General features: G+C 37.5%; 1 protein-coding gene and 1 pseudogene across 2 annotated transcripts; both read right to left on the reverse strand.

The window, feature by feature from the left end:
- Positions 1 to 1470: 1470 nt before the first annotated feature.
- Positions 1471 to 10814, reverse strand: LOC309858019 (vacuolar protein-sorting-associated protein 36-like). The gene is made up of 8 exons (XM_082750696.1): positions 10766 to 10814; positions 10580 to 10657; positions 9823 to 9957; positions 5254 to 5319; positions 3714 to 3778; positions 3129 to 3213; positions 1741 to 1817; positions 1471 to 1655 (listed from the first exon to the last, which is right to left on the reverse strand). Exons 1-8 carry the CDS (start codon positions 10772 to 10774, stop codon positions 1562 to 1564), a joined length of 609 nt encoding a protein of 202 aa, XP_082606822.1. The 5' UTR covers positions 10775 to 10814; the 3' UTR covers positions 1471 to 1561.
- LOC309858018 (protein FAM81A pseudogene) lies at positions 5439 to 7839 on the reverse strand (annotated as a pseudogene). Its single transcript has one exon. The product of its transcript is annotated as a protein FAM81A pseudogene (transcript).
- Positions 10815 to 22323: the final 11509 nt, after the last annotated feature.

Consider the following 22323-nt stretch of genomic DNA (forward strand, 5'->3'; position numbering starts at 1 on the left):
GTTCCCCTGACGCTGGAGGACGAGAAGCAGCGACAGTCACTTTTGCAGGCAGGGATCAGGGGACCGGATCTGGCTGCAGTGGTAGGGATTCCCTGGGTCTGCAGCCGAGGATCCCTGCAACTTCCTTCCCCAAAGGGCATCTGTCGTGGCCTCTGGCAGTGGCCTCCACCTCACCCAGTGACCTCTATGGGATCCCAGCTTGTGAGCTGGGGTATCCCCTCCTGCTGGTCACAACCGTTAGCTCAATACAGACACTATCCCTTCTGGAGGCTTGGCCGAAAACCATCCCTACTTTCCATTTTCAACACAGTTTGAGAAGGGGAGGCTCCTTCTGTCCCTGTGGGGTCCCTGAGTTTGAGGTAATGCCAACACACCATACGCTGGAGAGCAATGACGTAGGAAGTCAGGCAGTCCACTTTAGAATTCAAGCAATCGACATTCAATATGAGCCAGTTTTTGTTATCGCAGTAATAGTTCTCAGTGAAATAGTTTCTCTACACAACTTCTAACGTATGGGGTAAAGAAAAAAAAAGTATTGCTGGAAGATGAAAGATTTTTTAAAGTGTCTTGTTGAAACTCATTAAAGGAAAGAAAAGGAAACCGATTACTTGTTCGCCTTCTTGGTTCCTGTCCTTGGCTTTCAAGGTCAAAGAGCACCAAGGTTCCTGTTAAGTTACTTAAAGGTTCTCCTGGCCCCTCCACCCACACAATCCTAGGGAATTCCTTGGCCCTCTACTTTCCAAATTTGTAATCATATCCCTGGGTGTGTCTATACAGCTCGTTAATTCAGTTTCAAAATCCACAGCATTTTTTTTCAACAAAATGAGATAGTTACATTCTTTAAATGCCAGCCATGAAATCATCATGTGAAAAAAAGAACAAGTTAGATTATATATACATAAATTGAATACAATTTTCTCCTTTTTTAAGGTGTATGTTGAAGACATGTTTAAGAGTGTTTCTAAAGAAAAGGCCTTAGGGAAGGAGCCCCATACTGTGTCCCACAGTCTGATGCTCTGTCCCTGTGCTGTCAGTTCTTAAGCTACACTCTAGATACAACTTGCGTCATGAACGCCACCTCCCCAAATGGGCACATTAGATGCAGAGACAAACTTCCTTTATAACTCAGTGAATTTTAGTCACACCAAAAAAATGATCTAACCTGTCCAAACATGCAACTTCTTTCTTCCCCCATTAACTAAACCCCCTTCTTTAAAAAAAAAAAAAAAAAAAAAAAAAGTTCAGATTGGAGGGTCAAGTTAAAATCCACTGGATTTCAGGTTAAACTCCCAGGGTAGCATGATTTCAAATTCATAGCAGCCTTCCGTTTTCTGTATTTTCCTATATTTATCCCAAGTAAACTTCCTGGACCATAATATTTAGGGAGAAATTAAAAGGGTTTTATAGTATAGTATAGTGTAGTATAGTATAGTATAGTATTAAGTTTCAGAAATTCTCAGTTTATCAGGTAGTTTATCAGGGTTTACTCTGAGCTCAATGTCCTACAACGTCTACACGATACAAGTACGTGAACAAGAAGGATTTGAAATACAAAAAACTCTTAGCTCTGTGTCATAAATAAATTTGGGTAAAAACACAAGCCTTCCACTGAATCATCTCGGCAAAGATGGCCCATCTTCTCTGCAAGAAGCAACCTAGGAATCAAGGGGGGACACCACAATCATTTGTCCATTCAGAAACACAAATACAGTGGTAAGGAAGAGCAAGGACTGCACTTACCTTTCCTTGGCCAGGAGGACAGACATTCCCACCAGCTTACCAAACTCTTCTGATGTCTGGGATCCCTTTTCTGAAACCTACCAGAAACACAACAGAGACAAAAATGTGTTAATTTAGTCCAACTAAGTACTCACCTAGGGAGACTGTCTACCAGGATACTCAGGAAGTAATTTACCAAATTTCTTACTCAAATCCAAAGAATATTCACTATAGAACTAAATCCTCTTCACTAGTGTTTAATTCTACAAATGCCGAAGGACCAAGAGAAACACAGTAGAGCTGAAAATACCAAAATACGGTGAAGCCCTCTACAATGTAACGAAGGCTCTATACTGAACTGAAGAAGAACTCTTTGAGATTCTAAAAAGGAACATGTAACAAATTCTAAATGAGTGCATATTTCATGCTCCAGTAAAGGAAACTTATATATAGGTTAAGCTTTAAAATATATGGTAGAAATCTCAAGTCTTAAGCCTCAACTTCCTCATCCTCACCTAGTTTAAAGTAAGTGTAATAAATACGAATTATTCAAATTAAACAGGCTCACCACAGAGGCTATGAAGGCAGTAATATTTCAAGTCTCCTAATAAGTAATAGGAGTAGTTTGGCCAGTAAAATCCATCTAAACTACAGCTGCTTTTCATGTATTTTCTTAATATTTTATTTATTTATTTAAGATACAGACAGTGAGAGAGAGCATGAGCAAGGAGAGGTCAGAGGGAGAAGCAGACTCCCTGTGGAGTTAGGAGCCCGATGCGGGACTTGATCCCAGGACTCCAGGATCATGACCTGAGCCGAAGGCAATCGCTTAACCTACTGAGCCACCCAGGCACCCCTGCTTTTCATATTTTTTGAAGCAATTATTCTGTAAAACAACCTGTGATCTTTTATAATACCACTTACGTAGGTGTTACTCAAAGAAAAAATTCTGTCAGGGGTCACATTCTGATCAAGAAAGTTAAAAACCTGTCCATGAGACTGAGCTTCAAACAAAAAGACAGCACCTCACGAATTCCAGTTCTCCTTGGTTAAGTTTCAAAAACTTGAACAATGTAATTTTGATTAATATTTATTCACTGTTAATAATAGGTGTTTTTGGCTAGTCCGAAGGTGGTGAGTTATCTCAACTGATTATTCAGTTGAGATAGCAGTTACAAATCGAACAGTTACAGTTACAGATCGAACTCCTTGTTCTACTCTTTCCCCCTTCTCACTACCATACTTGACTAGTAAAAAAAAGTAAAAAAAAAAAAGTAGGTGTTTTTAATTGGGTCTACAAACATTACTTTTTAGTAAAGTTAAATTCAAAAGGAAATCCTGTTTCTCAAGTTGCTAGGCATTCAGGTCTTGGTGGGCTGACTGATGAGGAGGAAACGGGGTTCACATACTGTCTCCAAGGCTGAGGCCACCATTTCCTCTTCCTTATGGCTCTGAAGCTCAATTACCATGACGCCACTGTCAAAAACTCGGAGCCTAAAAACCACAGATGGGAGAACAAAGCTGTGAATATCTAGGATCTTCACCCACTAAGGAGGTGTAGCTACAGCATAACTAAAAAGCTCACGAATAAGCACTTAATGAAAGTATGAACTATAATCCACATGCTGAAGAAAATATGTCTGGCTCTCTTTAATGAACCTGGGGAGAGGAAAATATAATGCACAGCTGAACATCTGTACTTTTAAATCTCCAGAAACTAACACAAGATGTCTAGCAGAGGGGCTGGTAATTCTGACCTCCTAGGAAGAGCCCACATTCCTCTGTCACTGCCCCCAAGTCAACAAGACTTGGACCACTAGCCCTGATAAGGTGGCAAGCCAGGATAAGTGAATTCTGTTCATTTCATTCCAAGAGGGGAAATATGTTGGCTCACCAAACAGACGGCAGGCCCGGCAGGCCCAGCAGGCCCTTCCTGTCTACTCTGTATGGAACAGTGGCTCTAGTTGGCAAGCTTCCCGCAGAGGTTCTTCTACCTGAGAGGTAATTTTAGCGCTTCCAGCATCTTGCAAGCATTCACTAAATCTTCTGGTAAGAGCAACTAATAGGAAAAAAAAATCCAGTTTACACTGCAAATTAATAGAGTGATGTTATATAATTATAATGATCACTAAAACACAAGAGGAAACTTAACAATTATCATCCATCTGTGACTTAATCTCAGGGTCATGAGTCAGGCTCCAGGCTGGCCCATGAAGTCTAGTTAAAAAAATTTTTTTTAAATAAAAACATAAAAATTATCATTTATCAGGGATTTTAGGTGGCTTCATCACTATAAGGCAAAAAGAATTAATAAAGAAGCAAAGCAGCGCTATCTTACCGAAAACAGCACAAGCCATGTGTGTAATTTTAAAATTAATAAAATATTAGTAGTCATTAATAAAATAAAAAGGAATAGGTGAAATTAATTTTAACACATGTGTTTCATTTAACCCAAGAATTCTAAAACATCAATATATAATCAATATAAAAATTATTAATGAGATATTTAACTTCTTATTTGGTACAAAGCCTCCTACATGTGGTATATAATTGACACTTCTAGCATAGCTCCATTTGGATTAATTGTATTGCAAGGTCACAGTTGTCACATGTAGCTAGCTAGTGGCCACCCTTCCAGACCACACAACCTTAAAGAATCAGCCCAGCATGGTGGCTGACAAGTACAGCTTTGAGTCACCCAGAACGGCTCCAGAGGCAGCCCGGCCTGGGGCCACATGCCTGTCAAACCACTGTTTCCAAGGCACAGCCTTGGTCAAATAAGTGAATCTTTGTGAGCCTCAACTTCCTCATCTTCATATCATGCCCTTGATGGGCAGAGTGAGAGAGGCTACCTCTCTGGGGTACCACGAGAAGGAATGGGGCAGTGCGTGCAGAGCGCCTGGTTCATAGTCAGTACTCACTGATAGCACTCACGGTGACCAGTCAGATGAAGACACAGCAGAGGCTCAAATATACGGCGCTGCAGTAAGCGCTGGAGGGACAGGTCTATGAGCTATTCGCACAGAGGCGACTACTGACACCACAAAACTGTGTTTGACTAAAGGGCACGAAGAGTGCACGGACAGAACATGGGGGGCCAAGGACACATGGGTGTGAAGAGACAAAGAGGGTTAAAGAACAGCCACTGCTGATTCAGAGCCCGTGGAGGAGGGCAGCTTTCCCCCGGCTTCTCCACACACCACCTGTCTCCAACCCAGTGAATCTAAAAACAGTCGACAACCCCAGAGAAAAGACATCATACACAGGCTTATTAATCACAGTATGGGCACGGAATAGTAAAGCCAGAAGGTATCAGTCAACCCAAATTCCCATTTCAAAGGTAGGGAAACCGAGTCTCAGTGAGGGTCAGTGAGCTACTCCAGGTCACTCAGCACAACACTGGCACACCACACCGCTACTGGGATAGTTCTGGTGTTCTCAACCCTTCCTCAAATTGTATTCACTTTGGGGAATTTGTGTTATATTAAGAAAGTCTATATTTAGTTAAAGAACATCTAAATGTTCTATTCTTACTTCCATTCCTCGAGCTCGGTTTACTAAACAGTACACCTCCGTGAGTGACATTATTCCCCCTCGTTCCTGTTAATATATGGAATTTAGCAAGTATTAGGTTATAATTAGAACCAGTTGGCATTTCTTTTTTTTTTTTTTTTGCTCAAAATGAAAGTTTCTTGACAGTGTTATAAATGCAATATCAATTTGATTCTCTGTCCATACAAAAGTATGAATTTCTATTTCATTAATAATACTGAACAACTAATGTCTTAACAGTGATAAAATTTTTAGAACATTTAAAAATTACATAGGATCCCATTTTTACATCATAATTCTGATGTATTATCATGCCTTCTATTTTGTCCGTAAAACTTTTAGAGGATACAGTGCATTGACGTGGTATAACCAAGGCACAGGATACAGTTACAAGAAGTATATATAAACCTTAGTTAGCACTTTGTGCCAATTTTGGAAACATTTAGAGGAGATCATAAAGCCTGAAAAATTCTCACATCCTATTATGATTTACAACTAATTGTGCAATAAACAGACTATTAACCACCATTCCATTACTAAATATATGGCTATCACTATACAGGCTGTAGGCAATTGAAAAAAGTTTCCAATATTAAAACCTGGTATAAGTAGGTGGTTGATGTGGATATTGTGCCTTGTATTAGCTAGATAATTGTCTTAAGTTTCCATTTTAATTTGCAATGTATATGGCAGTTATCAATCTTTATGCTATCTTCATTACATAAATGGTGGTGGGGGGGTGGTTCTCCAAAAATTAAATCCCTTCTCCCTACAAAAGACAGAAGATTTACAAGAAGGAAACCATGTAAGAAATGCACAGATAACATTAATAAAATCCAAATATGGACTAAAGGGTTGAATTCTAATCTACCAGGACATTCTCTTAATTTAGGGTGAGGAGCTAACACATTCCTGTGACAATTCATTAGTTTATTAATTTAAAAAAAAATCACCATGACATTTTTCAAAATAGTAAAGTCTTGGCTAGAGCGTCAAGCATTGAAGGAAAGTCGTTAAGTCTTTTCATTCATAAAATGAAGAGGGACAAAAGCCTTTCCAAATTTAGGGGCTGGGAGGCTATTCCATTGAATTTAGAGAAATGAAATCGAGTGGCAAAAATTGTACTTAATACTTTTAAAGGAAGTGTTTTCGAGACTTAAGGTAAACATTTAGACCCATGAAAACACATTGCTTGGCACATGCACGCCATGAATAGAACACTTCTGAAGGCAGTGACCGCCTGGCCACAGCGGCACCTGGCTCTTGCCCCACCAGCAAAACACTTCTGAGGTCCTTGTCCCAGCTCCCCTCACATGGGGGCCTCTGGCTTCTGCATCTGCTGGATTTGCTTCTGTAGCTGGTCCTTGTCCAACTTCATCTTGGCTTCAAGAACTTGCCTGAGGGATCCTATGCTTTCATAGATGGCCGTCAACCCAGCACCAACTTCTGCTTTCATTTCCTTCATGTCCTCGTTCATCTGTAACTCCAGCTGCTGATGCGCCCATGCACTTTCTCTTCTTCCTGTTTTGTTCTCTGCACTTCCATATTCTTCTTCTGACTTTCTTCTATTTTGTCAAGTCTGGCTGACATCTGGCTGAGCTTCTTCTCCATGTCCCTTTCGCTGGCTCCACTGTTTTCCTTAACGACCAAGGAAAGCTGATCAATTTTCTATAAAAGTTCTTTCTCTATCCGTTCTTGTTCCTGTTGCAACCAATTCCGTGCAGATAAAATCTCATTACTGAGTTCCTCAATCGTACCTTTAAATTTTGTATCCAGAAGTTGAAGCTGGTGGTTACTATCTCTGTGGGACATCTTCAGTTTGGTGCTTTGCTCTGATATCGACAAGTGCACTCTGTTCAAAAGCTGAGAAATCTGTCCCTCTGCATCTTTGATTTTTGTTTCCAAGATAAGTTTGGCAGCTTGCTGTTCTTTGTTCAAGTGCTGGAGCCCCTCGTAAGTTGTTTTGTGCTCTGCAGAGAGGCTGGCTATGCTGGCGTCGCATCTTGCCACTCTTCCCCGCAGGTCTCCCAAACCCGAGAGCTGACGCATCTCCAAGGTCTTTAAGGCGGAATTCGTTCCATAGCTGATGTTGTCCCGGGCCCGGATCTGCTCCTGCAGTACCTCGATATCCCGATTGAGCTGCTTCACAATGGCAGTTATGTTTCTGATGTGCTCCTCCAAGAAGAGCCTGGCCAAGCGGTCGCCGCCCCCTTTGTTCTGCATTTTCGGCAAACTGCCAACAATGTCGTCCTTAATCCGGAAGGCATGCTCCACAAGGGCCGCGGTTGTCTTCCCGTGACAGAGGATCCTATCTTCCAGTTGTTCCACGAGGCTTACAGAGGAGTAGGGTGCCATGGTCAGGGACTGGCTGCGTCGGGGCATGGTTCTAACTCGCCTTAGATGCATATTTTCCATATATTATACCTTTCCTCAGTGACGAGAGAAGGAAATGCAGTGTTCCGTTGGGCCATTTTCCTTTTAATAATTTACATCGGCGCGGGGGGCGGGCGCGCCGCGGCTGCCCAGGTCCTCGCCGGCGCGGCTGGGTGCGGCGGCCGCTGGCGCGGGCTGTGCTGGGCGCCCGGCTGCGGGCCCGCGCCGCGGGGAGCGCCGTCCAATCAGCGCGCGCCTGCCGCCTGGCCCGGCGCGCGGCCCGGCCGGGTTCGCGGCTCCCGGGGGGCGCGAGCCGCCGCGCGCCGCCCCAGCCGCTTCCGGGCGCCTTGCCTGGACGCGGTTGCCGTGGCAGCCCGAGCTGGAGGCTTTCCCCGCGCACCCCAGTTGGCATTTCTTAACAGAAATCACAATCAGAGTAAAATCAGGAATCATAGAACTTCCTAAGAAGTCTTTAAAAACTAAATATACACACAGGAAAACCTAGTCAGATACATGAAGCATTTCCAATTCAGTATGTGCATTTTAACATCATTATTACTGTTTTAACATTTGCTTCAATGAGAAGAGGGCCTCTACACCACGTTTCAAAAAGTGTATTGAAATGTTTTAAGTTATTACAACTAATAAATGAGTAAACTATGGAATTAAACAGGAATATCACCACTGTAACCCCAAATGAAGTTAACAGATCTAGCTATTGACTAGCTATTGACTATCTAGCTATTAGGGGCTGCTGCTACATCACAAAAAAAAAGACAAACAGGCACTATGTACCCCTTGATGAAAATGCACAGCACCCTCTATGAAATATTCAACAGAAAAAAAAGAAAAAACTTCTAGCTGTAAATTCCAGTCTATAAGGAATACAAGGGGCAGGGAAGTATGTCAAAATAAAATCAATAAAATCTGAGACACTCTATAAAATAAACCACTAGCTTCTTTAATAAATATATTATGTGGGATAGAAAAAAGAGATAAGAGAAGGGGAAACATGGAATTTAAAAAAAAAAAGGCATTGAGAGAAAAATCAACCGATTGCAAGGTATCCTGATTTGAACAAACTAACTGTAAGAGAAAATGTGAATACTAACTAGATATCTGAAAATACTAAAAAATTATTTTTCACTTTTCCTGTGTGAAATGGGATTATAATTACATCTAAAGCATGTTTATCATTGTAATTACATACTGAAAAGTTTACAAAGTGATGCGATGTCTGGGATTGCTTTAAAGTAATGTTGAATGAAGGCTGCTTACACACGAGCCTGGATAACAGGCACACAGGGATTCATTATACTATTCTATTTTGTCATGATGGAAATACTTCTTTTTTTTTTTAAAGACCTTATTTTTTTAACAGACAGAGATCACAAGTAGGCAGAGAAGCAGGCAGAGAGAGAGGGAGGAAGCAGGCTTCCTGCCGAGCAGAGAGCCTGATGTGGAGCTCGATCCCAGGACCCTGGGATCATGACCTGAGCCGAAGGCAGAGGCTTAACCCACTGAGCCACCCAGGCGTCCCCACGATGGAAATACTTATTAAAATAAGCGTTATAGGGCGCCTGGGTGGCTCAGTGGGTTAAGCCGCTGCCTTCGGCTCAGGTCATGATCTCAGGGTCCTGGGATCGAGTCCCCCATCGGGCTCTCTGCTCAGCAGGAAGCCTGCTTCCTCCTCTCTCTCTCTCTGCCTGCCTCTCTGCCTACTTGTGATCTCTCTCTCTGTCAAATAAATAAATAAATAATCTTAAAAAAAAAAGGCGTTTTAATGAATGGAGTTTTGATTGCCTGAGTAATGTCAGAAGATATATCTGTATTATGAAATGATTAACAGCACACTTGTATTAACATCCAAACATCTAAATGTCTCTAAACATCTCGAGATCATATATTTCCTTTTGAAAATCAGAGATAAGAAAAGCTTTCTATCAAAGAGACTGAAGAAGTTACAGATACCTGAGATGGAAATTGAAAACAATCTAGATTTTGACAACAAATCCACGAATAAGTACACCAAACTGATTTAATATTCCTAAAAGGAAAAATAACATGTGGGTGGAATAGTAGCAGCACTGGGAAAGGAACGTAAAGCTGGTGTTTAGCTTTCCGATAACTTGGCAGTTACTTAACACAACCGAGAGCCTGCCTGCATTCTGTTTTTACCTCTAGCGGTGCCTGCAGCATCCCAGCCAGCTGCTTGGCCAGCTGCATGTGGTACTGTGTGCCCCAGCCGTAGGTTTCCCTGGTAACTGGGTTAGCTATTCCCATGCTCAGCAAATAGGACTTAAACCTGATGGTCTATAAGTAGAGAAGAAAATGCACAAAAAGACAAATACGTGACATTCATCTCTCCACCCCAACATTTGAAATCTTTCCACTGTAAACTCCATTCTACTAGTTATTTCTGTATCCACCCATTTCTTCCACCTTGTTCCTATAGTATAAACTCGAAGAAACTGGATTTCTAGGAGTTCCCTGCATAAAGCTAATTAATTAGTCTTCTTCCTTCTCCTGTCTTGATATTTCATACTTCACTGACCTCACAGGTCTGGAGTGAGAAGAGGGTTAGGAAACAATTGTGCTGTATTTAATGCCAACCAAATGACAGAGCCAAAAACTTAGAAAGGAACGTGGCTGGGATCAGTCTGGAGACAAATTTAATGAAACAAATATCAAACAAATGGTTATGTATAAAACAACCACTCCTTACACATTTCACTATCTCGCTTTTCCACACTCCAAGAGAAGGTACTGAAGTATCTTTTAATCCTACTGGCTGACTTTTTCTTTAATACTTTCATATATCCACAAGCCCTAACAGAAATCACTACATTAAGAAAGAAACTGCTGACCCACCAAAACATCACAGCATTATTTGTCCAATCTGGTTTCTAATGCCTTAAAAAGGCAACCTATTTACCTCATCTTCTGTGATGTCACCTTGCTTGTCTTTGATCTTATTAGCAATTGATTTTGATAACTCCACCATTTCCTTAGCCTGTCAAGAGAACAGTAAAAGACTAAAAAAAATCACGTCCCCAAAGTGTCTGCTTACAAAACTCCTATCATAACTGGTAGGAATCCAACAGGTGTAAATTACACATACCTTGACCATTAGCTTGCTGAGGTCTTCAAAGGCCTGAAATGAGAAATGAGTTTTTGTTGGAATCTCTCTAAAGAACTAAAATGTTTTTAAAGCAACAGAATACTCTATTTTCTTCCCTTAGACAAACATTTTTGAAAATGTCCTACAAATATCAATTTATACAATTTTTTTAAAATTTATATAAATATTTACATAAGTAACCCATCTTATTCTAAGAGTTCGATTTAGCCTGCTTCCTGCTCTCTCTCTCTCTCTCTCTCTCTGCCTACTTGTGATCTCGCTCTGTCAAATAAATAAATAAAATCTTTTTAAAAAATGGGGAGATAAACCATGTACTTCAAAGAACAAACTCAGGGTTGCTGGAGGGGATGTGGAGTAGGGATGGGTTAAATGGGTGGTGGGCATTAAAGAAGGCACTTGTGGGGATAAGCACTGGGTGTTAAATATAAGTAATGGGGGGGGGGGCGCCTGGGTGGCTTAGTGGATTAAAGCCTCTGCCTTTAGCTCAGGTCATGATCCCAGGGTCCTGGGATCGAGCCCTGCATCAGGCTCTCTGCTCAGCAGGGAGCCTGCTTCCTCTTCCTTCTCTGCCTGTTTCTCTGCCTACTTGTGATCTCCATCTGTCAAATAAATAAATAAAATATTTAATAAATAAATAAATATATAGATAGATAGATAGATAAAACTGATGAATCACTGAATTCTACTCCTGAAAACAATACTATACTCTATGTTAACTAACTTGAATTTAAATAAAAAATAAAAATAAAAAATGCTCGACTTTACACCAGTGTGAAAGTGATAAGCATTCAGTAGACCTCACACTTTGAAGTGTGAATTTTGATCTTTTCCCAGGCTAGTGATCTGATGTACAATCATTTTCATCAGCTGCAGTTCCCAGCAGCTGTGTGATCATGAGTGTGTACAGTTGATACCCTGACAACAATTGTGTGTCTGTATAGCCATGTTTGTTTTTTCTACTCAGTGCAGTATCCAATATATTACATGAGACATTCAACACCTTACTACAAAATAGACTTCCTATCAGATGATTTTGTCCAACTATAGGATAATGTGTTTTTGAGCACAATTAAGGTAGACTAGGCTGCTTTGTTTTGTTGACGGTTTCCTTTGCTGTGCAGGAGACTTTTATCTTGATGAGTCCCAAAAGTTCATTTTTGCTTTTGTTTCCCTTGACTTTGGAGATGTGTCTTGAAAGAAGTTGCTATGGATGATGTCGAAGAGGGTTACACTGCCTGTATTCTTCTCTAGGATTTTGATGGATCACTGCCAATGTTGAAGTCTTTCATCCATTTAGAGTTTATCTTTGTGTATGGTATAAGACAATGGTTAAGTTTCATTCTTATGTACATAGGTGTCCAAGTTTCCCAGCACCATTTATTGAAGAGACTGTCTTTTTTTCCATGGATATTTTTTCCTGCTTTGTTGAAGATTAGTTGACCATAGAGTTGAGGGTCCATATCTGGGCTCTCTACTCTGTTCTGTTGGTCTATGTGTCTGTTTTTGTGCCAGTCCCATGCTGTGTTGGTGATCACAGCTTTGTAATAAAGCTTGAAATCAGGCTATGTGATGCCCCTAGCTTCGTTTTTCTTTTTCAACATTTCCTTGGTGATTCGAGATCTTTTCTGGTTCCATACAAATTTTAGGATTGTTTGTCCCAATACTTTGAAAAATACCTTTAGTATTTTGATTGGGATGGCGTTGAAGGAATAGATTGCTCTGGGCAGCATAGATATTTTAACAATGTTTATTCTTCCAATCCATGAGCATGGAATATTTTTCCATCTTTTTGTGTCTTCTTCAATTTCTTTCATGAGTGTTCTGTAGTTCCTTGAGTACAGATCCTTTACCTCTTTGGTTAGGTTTATTTGCAGGTATCATATGGTTGTTGGTAAATGGAATCGATTCTCTAATTTCCCTTTGTATATTTTCATTGTTAGTGTAGAAGAAAACAACGAATTTCTGCACATTGATTTTGTATCCTGCCACATTACTGAATTTCTGTATGAATTCTAGTAATTTTGGGGTAGAGACTTTTGGGTTTTCTACATAAAGTATCATGTCATCTATGAAGAGAGAGAGTTTGACTTCAGAAGATATTTGTAAATGACATTACAGATAAAGGACTGGTATTAAAGATCTATGAAGAACTTCTCAAACTCAACACCCAAAAAACCAATTAAGTAAAAAAATGAGCAGAAGACATGAACAGATGCTTCTGCAAAGAAGACATACGAATGGCTTACAGACGCATGAAAAAAAGCTCAATTATCATTAGCCATCAGGGAAATTCAAATTAAAACCACATTGAGATACCTCCTTACACCAGTTAGAATGGCAAAAATTGACAAGGCAGGAAACAACAAATGTTGGAGAGGATACAGAGAAAGGGGAACCCTCTAACACTGTTGGTCGGAATGTAAGTTGGTACAGTCACATTGGAAAACAGTATGGAGGTTCCTCTATTAAAAATAGAGCTACCCTATGACCCAGCAATTGTACTACTGGGCATTTACCCCAAAGATACTGATGTAGTGAAAAGAAGGGGTACATGCACCCCAGTGTTCATAGCAGCAATGTCCACAATAGCCAACCCATAGGGAGCTGAGATACCCTTCAACAGATGAATGGATAAAGAAGATGTGGCTCATATATACAATGTAAAATTACTCAGCCATCAGAAAGGGTGAATACCCATCATTTGCATCAACATGGTTGGAAGTGGAGGGGATTACGCTAAGTGAAATAAGTCAAGCAGAGAAAGACAATTATCATATGGCTTTACTTATATGTGGAACATAAGGAATAGTGTGGAGGACATTAGGAGAAGGAAGGGGAAAATGAAGTGGGGGAAATCAGAGGGGGAGATGAACCATGAGAGTCTATAGACTCCAGGAAACAAACTGAGGGTTTCAGAGGGGAGGGCGGGTGGGGGAATGGCTTAGCCTGGTGATGGATATTAAGGAGGGCATGTATTGCATGGAGCACTGCATTATACACAAACAATGAATCGCAGAACACTACATCAAAAAATAGTGATGTACTGTATGGTGACTAACATAACATAAAAAAGAAAAGGTAGGCTAGTCTAAGTTATGATGTTGGGTAGGTTTCATGTATTAAATGTATTTTTTACTTTTAATATCTTCAATCAAAAATGGGTTGGTTGGGAACTAACCCCATCCCAAGTCACGGAATATATGTAGTCAGAAAGAAACTGCCTTGAGAGAGATGAGCTCAATGATTATCAATTGAAAAAAAGTATCCATTTTATTCATCTCTTAGACAAACAGAAAAATAAAACATTTTTCCCCTTGGAATAATATGTATACAATTATATACATATATATTATATACAGTGTACAATAATTTATGTTATATATTAAATAATAGTTATAAATATTATATAATAAATTGATATTACTATATTAGGCTAATATATTTCCCTCTTAGAATAATACATGTTTAAATATATATCATATATTACATATTATGTAATTTAATGTAATTTACAATTACATAATATTTACAATTACATTAAATTATATGCAGTATATTTTATTCTATTTATAAATACATATTGCATATATATTTATGTATATACTCATCTCTTAGAAACACAAAAATAACATTTTCCCCTTAGGATAATATATGTGTATTTATATGTAATATATGTTAAACTACACAATATAGGATATATAATTATGTATATAAAATATGGAGTTATATACAATACATTTAGTATATGTTATAATATGTAAATATACATTTCGTTTATGGACATACATAATAGAAATTCATCTTCTATAGAAACAGAAGAACAAAATCTAGAAAAATAGATGTATATTTAGAAATAGTTATATATATATAAATATAACATGTATATATTAACATGTACCTATAATCAAATTAAATATACACAGTATATAGTTTATATAAGTACATATTTTTAGTTTATACATTATGTAATTATATTATAAATTCTATATATTTATAAACTATAAACTAGATAATTTATATATATCATTGAGTTGTATATTATACATAATAGTTTTTATATAATCATATAAAATGTTATATATTTTACATAAAACATATTATATTGCATGCTATATTATGTATATTATATATTGTAGGGGATATACTATATTACATATAAACACATATTATTCTAAGGGGATAAATTTTATATTTTCCTATAAGAGATAAATATAGGTAACATATATTTATAAGTAGTATGGAACTAACACAAAACCATATAATTCATATGGTAAAATGTTGAAACGTTGACCAAAATATGAAAACTGCTAAACCTGTCAGAAAAAGACAAGACAAAAAGCTTTCGTGTATATCTATAAACTAAAGGTGACACTCTCCAAAGGTTTAAAGATTGTAATTGCTACTTCCATTTAAAAATTCGAATTCTAGGGGCATCTGGGTGACTCAGTTGGTTAAGTGTCATGTTCTCAGGGTCCTGGGACTGAACCCTGGGTCAAACTCTGGGCTCATGGAGGAGCTGGCTTGAGGGTTCTTTCCTTCTCCCTCTGCCCCTTCCACCACTCATGCATGTGCATGCTCCTGCTCTCTCTCCCTCTCTCAAATAAATAAAATCTTTTCTAAAAATAAAATAAAAACTTTAATTCTAAATTTAAAAAAAAAACTACATACAAATCGAAATTTAACTAGAGGCCCCTGCCCCCTCCAAAACAAAAAGCAAGACCCAGAACAGCTCATAATTTACAGTTCTGCATGAACAGAACTTATCTCATAAAGTACTTTATTTTACAATCTGCTTATCTTATGGAGCTAATTTTGTCCACTTTGTTTCATTAAAATTTCATACAGTGTAAAAGTAGAACTGTACGTAATAATCCATCTAGAACTTCTGTAACATCGTCATTATTTTCTGTAGATGATTCTGAGACTGTCTCATTCTACTGGTATTGGACCCTACTCATTCTTTTGTCCCCTGGCAGTTACAACTACTGCTTCCAAGGCCTGTATTTTCACTGCCTTCAGGAAATAAATCTTTCTCAGCTTGAAACAGATGAGGTTCATCCATTTGATTATTTTTCCTCAGAAGTTTCATCTCTTCATTCATAGTTAAATTTTCCCAGTCTTTCACCATTGAGTATGATCTTTATTTCCTTTATCTGTTTGATCTTCTTTTTCTAGCTCCTTTAGATATAAGGTTAGATTGTGTATCTGAGACTTCTACTTGAGGTGGGCCTGTATCGCTCTAAACTTCCCTCTTAGAATAGCTTTTGGTGCACCCCAAAGATTTTGAACCGTTGTGTTTGATTTTCATTTGACTCTGTGTATCTTTTGATTTCCTTTTTGATTTCTTGATTGACCTGTTCATTGTTTAGTAGCATGTTATTTAATCTCCATGTATTGGTGATCTTTCCAGATTTCTTCTTGTTGTTGATTCTTAGTTTCATAGCTCTAGTCAGAAAAGATGCCTGCTATGACTTGGATCTTTGTGAATTTGTTGAGACGTGTTTTGTGGTCTAATTTGTTCTCTGTTCTGGACAACATTCCATGTGTACTTGAAAAGAATGTATATTGTGCTGCTTCAGGACGGAATGTTCTGAATGTATCTGTTGATTCAATACGGTCCCATGTATTATTCAAAGCCATTGTTTCCTTGATGATTTTCTGTTTGGATGACCAGTCCATTGATGTAAGTGAGGTGTTAAAGTCCTCTACTACTATTGTATGACTCTCAGTTACTTCTTTTATGTTTGTTATTAGCTGCTTTATGTATTTAGGTACATAAATATTTACAATTGTTATATCTTCCTGTTGGATTGTTCCATTTATGATTATATAGTGTTCTTCTTTGTCTCTTGTTACAGTTTGTTTTAAACTCTATTTTGTTTGACGTAAGTATTGCTAGCTTTCTTTTCACATGCATTTGCATGCATTCTCCATCTCTTCACTTTCAATGTGCATGTGTCTTTAGGTTTGCAATGAATCTCTTGGAGGCAGCACATAGCTGGGTCTTGGTTATTTTTTCCCATTCCATCTCTTTATGTCTTTTGATTGGAACATTTAGTCCATTTACATTCAAAGCAATTATCGATAGATATGTATTTGTCATATTGTTACTTGTTTCATGGTTGTTTTGGTAGTTCTCTCTTTCTTTTCTTGCTCTCTTCTCTCACAATCAGCTGGCTTTCTTTAATGAGATACATTTGGATTCCTTTCTCTTTCTTCTTTGCATGTCTATTACCAGTTTTTGATTTGTGGTTACTGTTAGGTTTATATGTAACATCTTCTGCATATAATAGACCATATTGAGTCAATGGTCACTTAAGTTTGAATTCATTCTTCACTCCTCTCCTCTCCACAATTTAGGTATGTGGTGTCATACTTTACTTTTACTTTATAAGTATGCTCACTGTTTTTTATAGTTATACTTACTTTAACTGCTTTGTGCTTCCCACTTTTCTTACTCCTGCTGATTTTTGAAATTCCATGTTTTAAGTCCCACTGGTTGTAAGAACTCACAAAATTAGGCGCTTCTGGTTTTCAAAGCCAAATGTAATGGGGATTCATCTTCCCTACATGGGGTCCCTGGTGTGGAGGTTTGTTTTTTGCCCCTCACCATGCCTGCAGCACCCCTCCCTCCTGCAGACAGTTGTATGGGTCTCTTTAGCTCCAGACCATGTCTCTGTCCTTACTACCCTCTTTCAGTGGCCCCTTCTCTACATTTAGCTGTGGAGTTTGTTCTGCCAGTCTCCATGTCATTTTTTGGGTTATTTACACTGATGCATTTATTTAGTTTTATCTGTGTGAGGCGATGAGCTAAAAGTCCTCCTACTCTACCATCTTCCCCAGGAGTCTTTGATATTATTTTAAATGGTATTTTAAAGTTTTGTTTTCTTATTGGCTGCTGTGAAATATAGATATCCAGTACACTTCATAAATCCATACATTCAACAGACACACAAGAAGATGCTCAACATCACCCACGACCAAGGGAAATGCAAATCAAAACCACAATAACACCTCACACCTGTCAGAATGGCTAAAATCAACAACACAAGAAACAACAGATGTTGGTGAGGATGTAGCAAAAAAGAACCCTGTGCACTGCTGGTGGGAAATACAAACTGGGTGCAACCACTGTTGAAAAGAGTGTGGAAGTTTCTACAAAACAAAAAATAGACATATTCTGTGATCCAGGTATCTACCCAAAGAAAACAAAAGATACTAATTCAAAATGATACCTCTAGGTTCAACCATGTTGCTGCAAATAGCAGGATCTCATTCTTTTTTATGGCTCAGTAATATTCTTTGTGTATATATATATACCACCTCCTGTTTAGCCATCCATCTTTTTTTTTTTAAGCCATCCATCTTTTGATGGACACTTGGGTTGTTTCCATATCTTGGCTATTGTAAATAATGATGCAGGAACCATAGAGGTACAGATAACTTTGTGAATGAGCATTTCTGTTTTCTTTACATAATCCAGTAGTGAAATTACTGGATCATATGGTAATTCTATTTTAAATTTTTTTCAAGAACCTCTGTACTCTTTTCCACAGTGGGTGTACCAGTTTGCATTCCTACCACTAGTGCACAAGGGTTTCTTTTTCTCCACACCCTCACCAACACTTATTTCTTATCTTTGATTTTAGCCATTCTGACAGGTATAAAGTGATAGCTGATTGTGATTTTGATTTGCATTTCTCTTTCATCTTTTCATGTCTGGGTTGGCCATCTCTATCTTCTTTGAAAAAAATGTCAATTCAAAGAAAAAGCCTATTCAGGTTTTCTGCCCATTCTTAATGGAATCATATTTTGGGGGGTGTTGACTTGTATAAGTCCTTTATATATTTTGAGTATTAACTCCTTATCAGATATATCATTTGCAAAGATCTTCTTCCATTCATAAGGTGGCTTTTTAGTTTTGTTGGTGGTTTCCTTCACCGTACAAAAACTTATTTGGAATAGTCCTAATTGTTTATATTTACTTTTGTTTCCCTTGACTGAGGACACATATCTACAAAGATGTTGCAATGGCTGATGTCAAACAGTTTACTGCCTATATTTTCTTCAAGAAGTTTTATAGTTTCAGGTATCACATTTAGGTCTTTAATCCAGTATATTTATTTTTGTAGCAAAAAGGAACAAAATGACCATTCTTTTGCATGTAGCTGTCCAGTTTTCTCACCACCACTTATTGAAGAGACTATCTTTTCCCCTAGTGTACATACAGTCTTGCCTCCTTTGTCCTAGATTAACTTTCTCTATAAGTGTGGGTTTATTTCTGGGCTCTCTAATCTCTTCAATGTGTCCATTTTTGTACCAGTACCGTATTATTTTGATTACTATTGCTTTATAGTATATCTCATAGTCTGGTTTGTCTTCAATTTCTTTCATCAGCATTTTATAGTTTTCAGAGCACAGCTCTTCCACCTCTTTTGTTAAGTTTATTTCTAGGTTATTTTATTCTTTTTGGTGCAATTGTAAATCAAATTGTTTTCTCTTTCTGCTACTTCATTATTAATTGTACAAAAAAAACCAATTTCTGTGCATTAATTTTGTTCCTGAAACTTTATTAAATTCATGTATTCTAATTTTTTTTTATTAGGGTTTTAGGGTTTTCTCTGTATAGTATCATGTAATCTGCAAATAGTGAAAATAACTTCTTCCTTACCAAATTGGATGCTTTTTTTTTTTTTTTCTGTTGTCTGATTGCTGTTGTTAGAGCTTCCAGGAGTATGCTGAATAAAAGTGGTAAGAGTGGACATCCTTGTCTTGTTTCTGATCTTGGAGGGAAAGCTCTCAATTTTTCACCATTGAGTATGACATTAGCTGTGAGTTTGTTATATATGACTTTCACTGTGTTGAGGTATGTTGTTTCTAAACCCATTTTTTGGAGAGTTTTATCATAAACGGATGTTGAATTTTGTCACGTGCTTTTCTGCATCTGTTGAGATGATTGCATGGTTTTTTATACTTCATTTTGTTGACTTGGGGTGATTGATTTGCAAATATTGAGCCATTCTTGCAAACCTGGAATAAATCCCACTTGATCATGGTGAATGTTCCTTTTAATGTATTGTTAAATATGGTTTGCTAATATTTTGTTGAGAATTTTTGCTTCTGTGTTCTTCAGTGATAATGTTCTGTAGTGTTGGGTTTTTTTTTTGTAGTGTATTTGTCTGTTTTGGTATCAGGGTAATGCTGGCCTCATTAGGCTGTACTTCAAAGCTATACTTTCTTTGCTATTGTTTTGGAATAGATTGAAGACAATAGGTATTAATTCTTTTTTAAATATTTGGTAAATTCACCTATGATCTGTCTGATCCTGGAATTTGTAGGGAGTTTTTTGATTAGGAATTCAATTCTGTCAGCAATAATTTGGTTTTTGAATTTGTATGTCTTCCTGATTCAGTTTAGGATGACTGTATGTTTCTAGGAGTTCATCTATTTTTTTCTAGGTTATCTGATTTTTTGACACATAATTTTTTTGTAGTACTCTTATAATATTTTGTACCTCTATGGTGTTCTTTGTTAACTCTTTTGTCTCTGGTTTCATCCAGTTCCTTTTGTTTTCTTCTCTGGCTAAAGATTTATTGACTTTTTTAATGTTTTGAAAGAATCAGTTCTTTGTTTCGTTGGTCTTTCCTATTCTTAAAGACTCTACTTCATTAATTTATGCTCAATTTTTATTAAATCTTTCCATCTACTAATTTTGGACTTTACTTTTCTTTTTCTAATTTTTTTAGGTTTTCAGACTGAGGTTTTTCTTATATCTTTGGATTGGCTGGTATCTCTATAAATATCCCTTTTAGGTCTCTTTTCTCTGGGTCTCAAAGATTTAGACTATAGTGTTTTCATTTTCATTTGTCTCCATATATTTTTTAATTTCCTCTTCATTTTCTTTGTTGACTCATTTATTGCTTGGTAGCATGTTGTTTAATCTCCACCTGTTTGGTTTTCCAATTTTTTTTCTGTAATTGGTTTCTATTTCACCCCATTGTGATTAGAAAATATACACGATATGATTCAATCTTTTTAAATGTATTGAGACTTGTTTTTTTGGCCTACCAAGTGATCTATCCTGGAAAACATTCTGTGTGCATATAAAAGAATTTGTATTCTTTTGTTTTTATGTGGCATGTACTGTATTTATCTGTTAGTTCCATCTGACCTACTGTATTGTTCAAAGACACACTTTCTTTATTGATATTCTGCCTGTATGATATATCTATTTAAAAAGTGCTGTGTTAAATTCCCCTACTATTATTGTATTACACTTTCTTCCTTTACAGGTAGTAATAAGTGCTTTAAGTATTTAGGTATGCCATTGTTGGGTACATAGATATTTATGATTGTTGGATCATCTTGTTCAATTGATTCTTTATCATTATGCAGTGCCCTACTTATTCTCTTGTAAGTCTTAAAGGTCTGATTTTTGTGATATTAATATTGTCACCTTGGGGTTTTTTTTCCACTTCCTTCTGTATGAAATATCTTTTCAATCCATTCACTTTCAGCCTGAGTGTGTCCTTATATCTGAAATAAGTGTCTTGTAGGCAATGTATAGATGTGTTTTGTTTTTTATCCATTGGTCCACCCTATGCCTTTTCATTGGGGTGTGTAGAGCACTTATATTTAAGTAATTATTTTCAGTATGTACTAACTATCATTTTGATTGTTTTCTGTTTTTTTTTGTGGTTCTTCTCTGTTACTTCTTCTCTTTACTTAAGATTATAAATTTCTCTAGTGTTATTCTTGACTTTCCTTCTCTTTTTTGATAGCCTTATGGGGTTTCCCTTTTACGTAACTTTTTGCTTCGCTCTGACTGCCTTTAAAATTCTCTTTATCATTAACATTTGACATTCTAATTATTCTGTGTTATGGTGTGGCCCTCCTCGGGTTCATCTTGCTTGGAATTCTATGGTTCCTGAACCTGGCTGTTACTTCCTTCCCAAGGTTAGGGATGTTTTCAGCTATTATTTCTTCAAATATATTTTCTACTCCTTTCTCTTCTCCTTCTGAGGCCCTAAATATGCAAATGCTTACTTATTTGATGTTGTCTGAGAGATCCCTTAACCTATGCTCATTTTTTAAAAATTCTTTTTTTCTTTTTGCTATTCAGCTATCTTCTAGATCACTTATGTGTTCTGCATTTGCTAACTTACTATTGATGCCATCTAGTAGTGTTTCATTTCTGTTATTACATTCTTCAACTCTGATTTGTTCCTTTTTGTTTTCTCTTTGTGGAAGTTATCCCTGAGGTCTTTCACTTTTTTCTCTAGACCAGTGAACACCTTTATGACCATAAATGTAAACTTTTTATCAGGCATATTGATTATCTCTGTTTCATTTAGTCTTTTACTGAGGTTTTGTTTTGTTCTATTATTTGAAGCATATTCCTCTGCCTCCAATTTTACTTGATTTTCTGCATGTGCTACTATGATTAGAACAGCTACTTATCTGAAACTTGAAGGAATGTCTTGTGTATGGTCGTCCCTTGTGTACACTGTGTGTTCCTAGTAACTTTGAGGGGCTGG

This window comes from Mustela nivalis (genome assembly GCF_964662115.1).
Source record: "Mustela nivalis genome assembly, contig: HAP1_SCAFFOLD_1742, whole genome shotgun sequence".
NCBI classification, from domain to species: domain Eukaryota; kingdom Metazoa; phylum Chordata; class Mammalia; order Carnivora; family Mustelidae; genus Mustela; species Mustela nivalis.

Coding starts and splice junctions, on each gene's coding strand:
- LOC309858019 (XM_082750696.1), bottom strand. Junction 1,818..3,128: donor TGGCCTCAGCCTTGGAGACA/GTATGTGAACCC, acceptor TGTTTCTGGTAG/GTTTCAGAAAAGGGATCCCA. Junction 1,656..1,740: donor GTCCTCCTGGCCAAGGAAAG/GTAAGTGCAGTC, acceptor CTTGATTCCTAG/GTTGCTTCTTGCAGAGAAGA.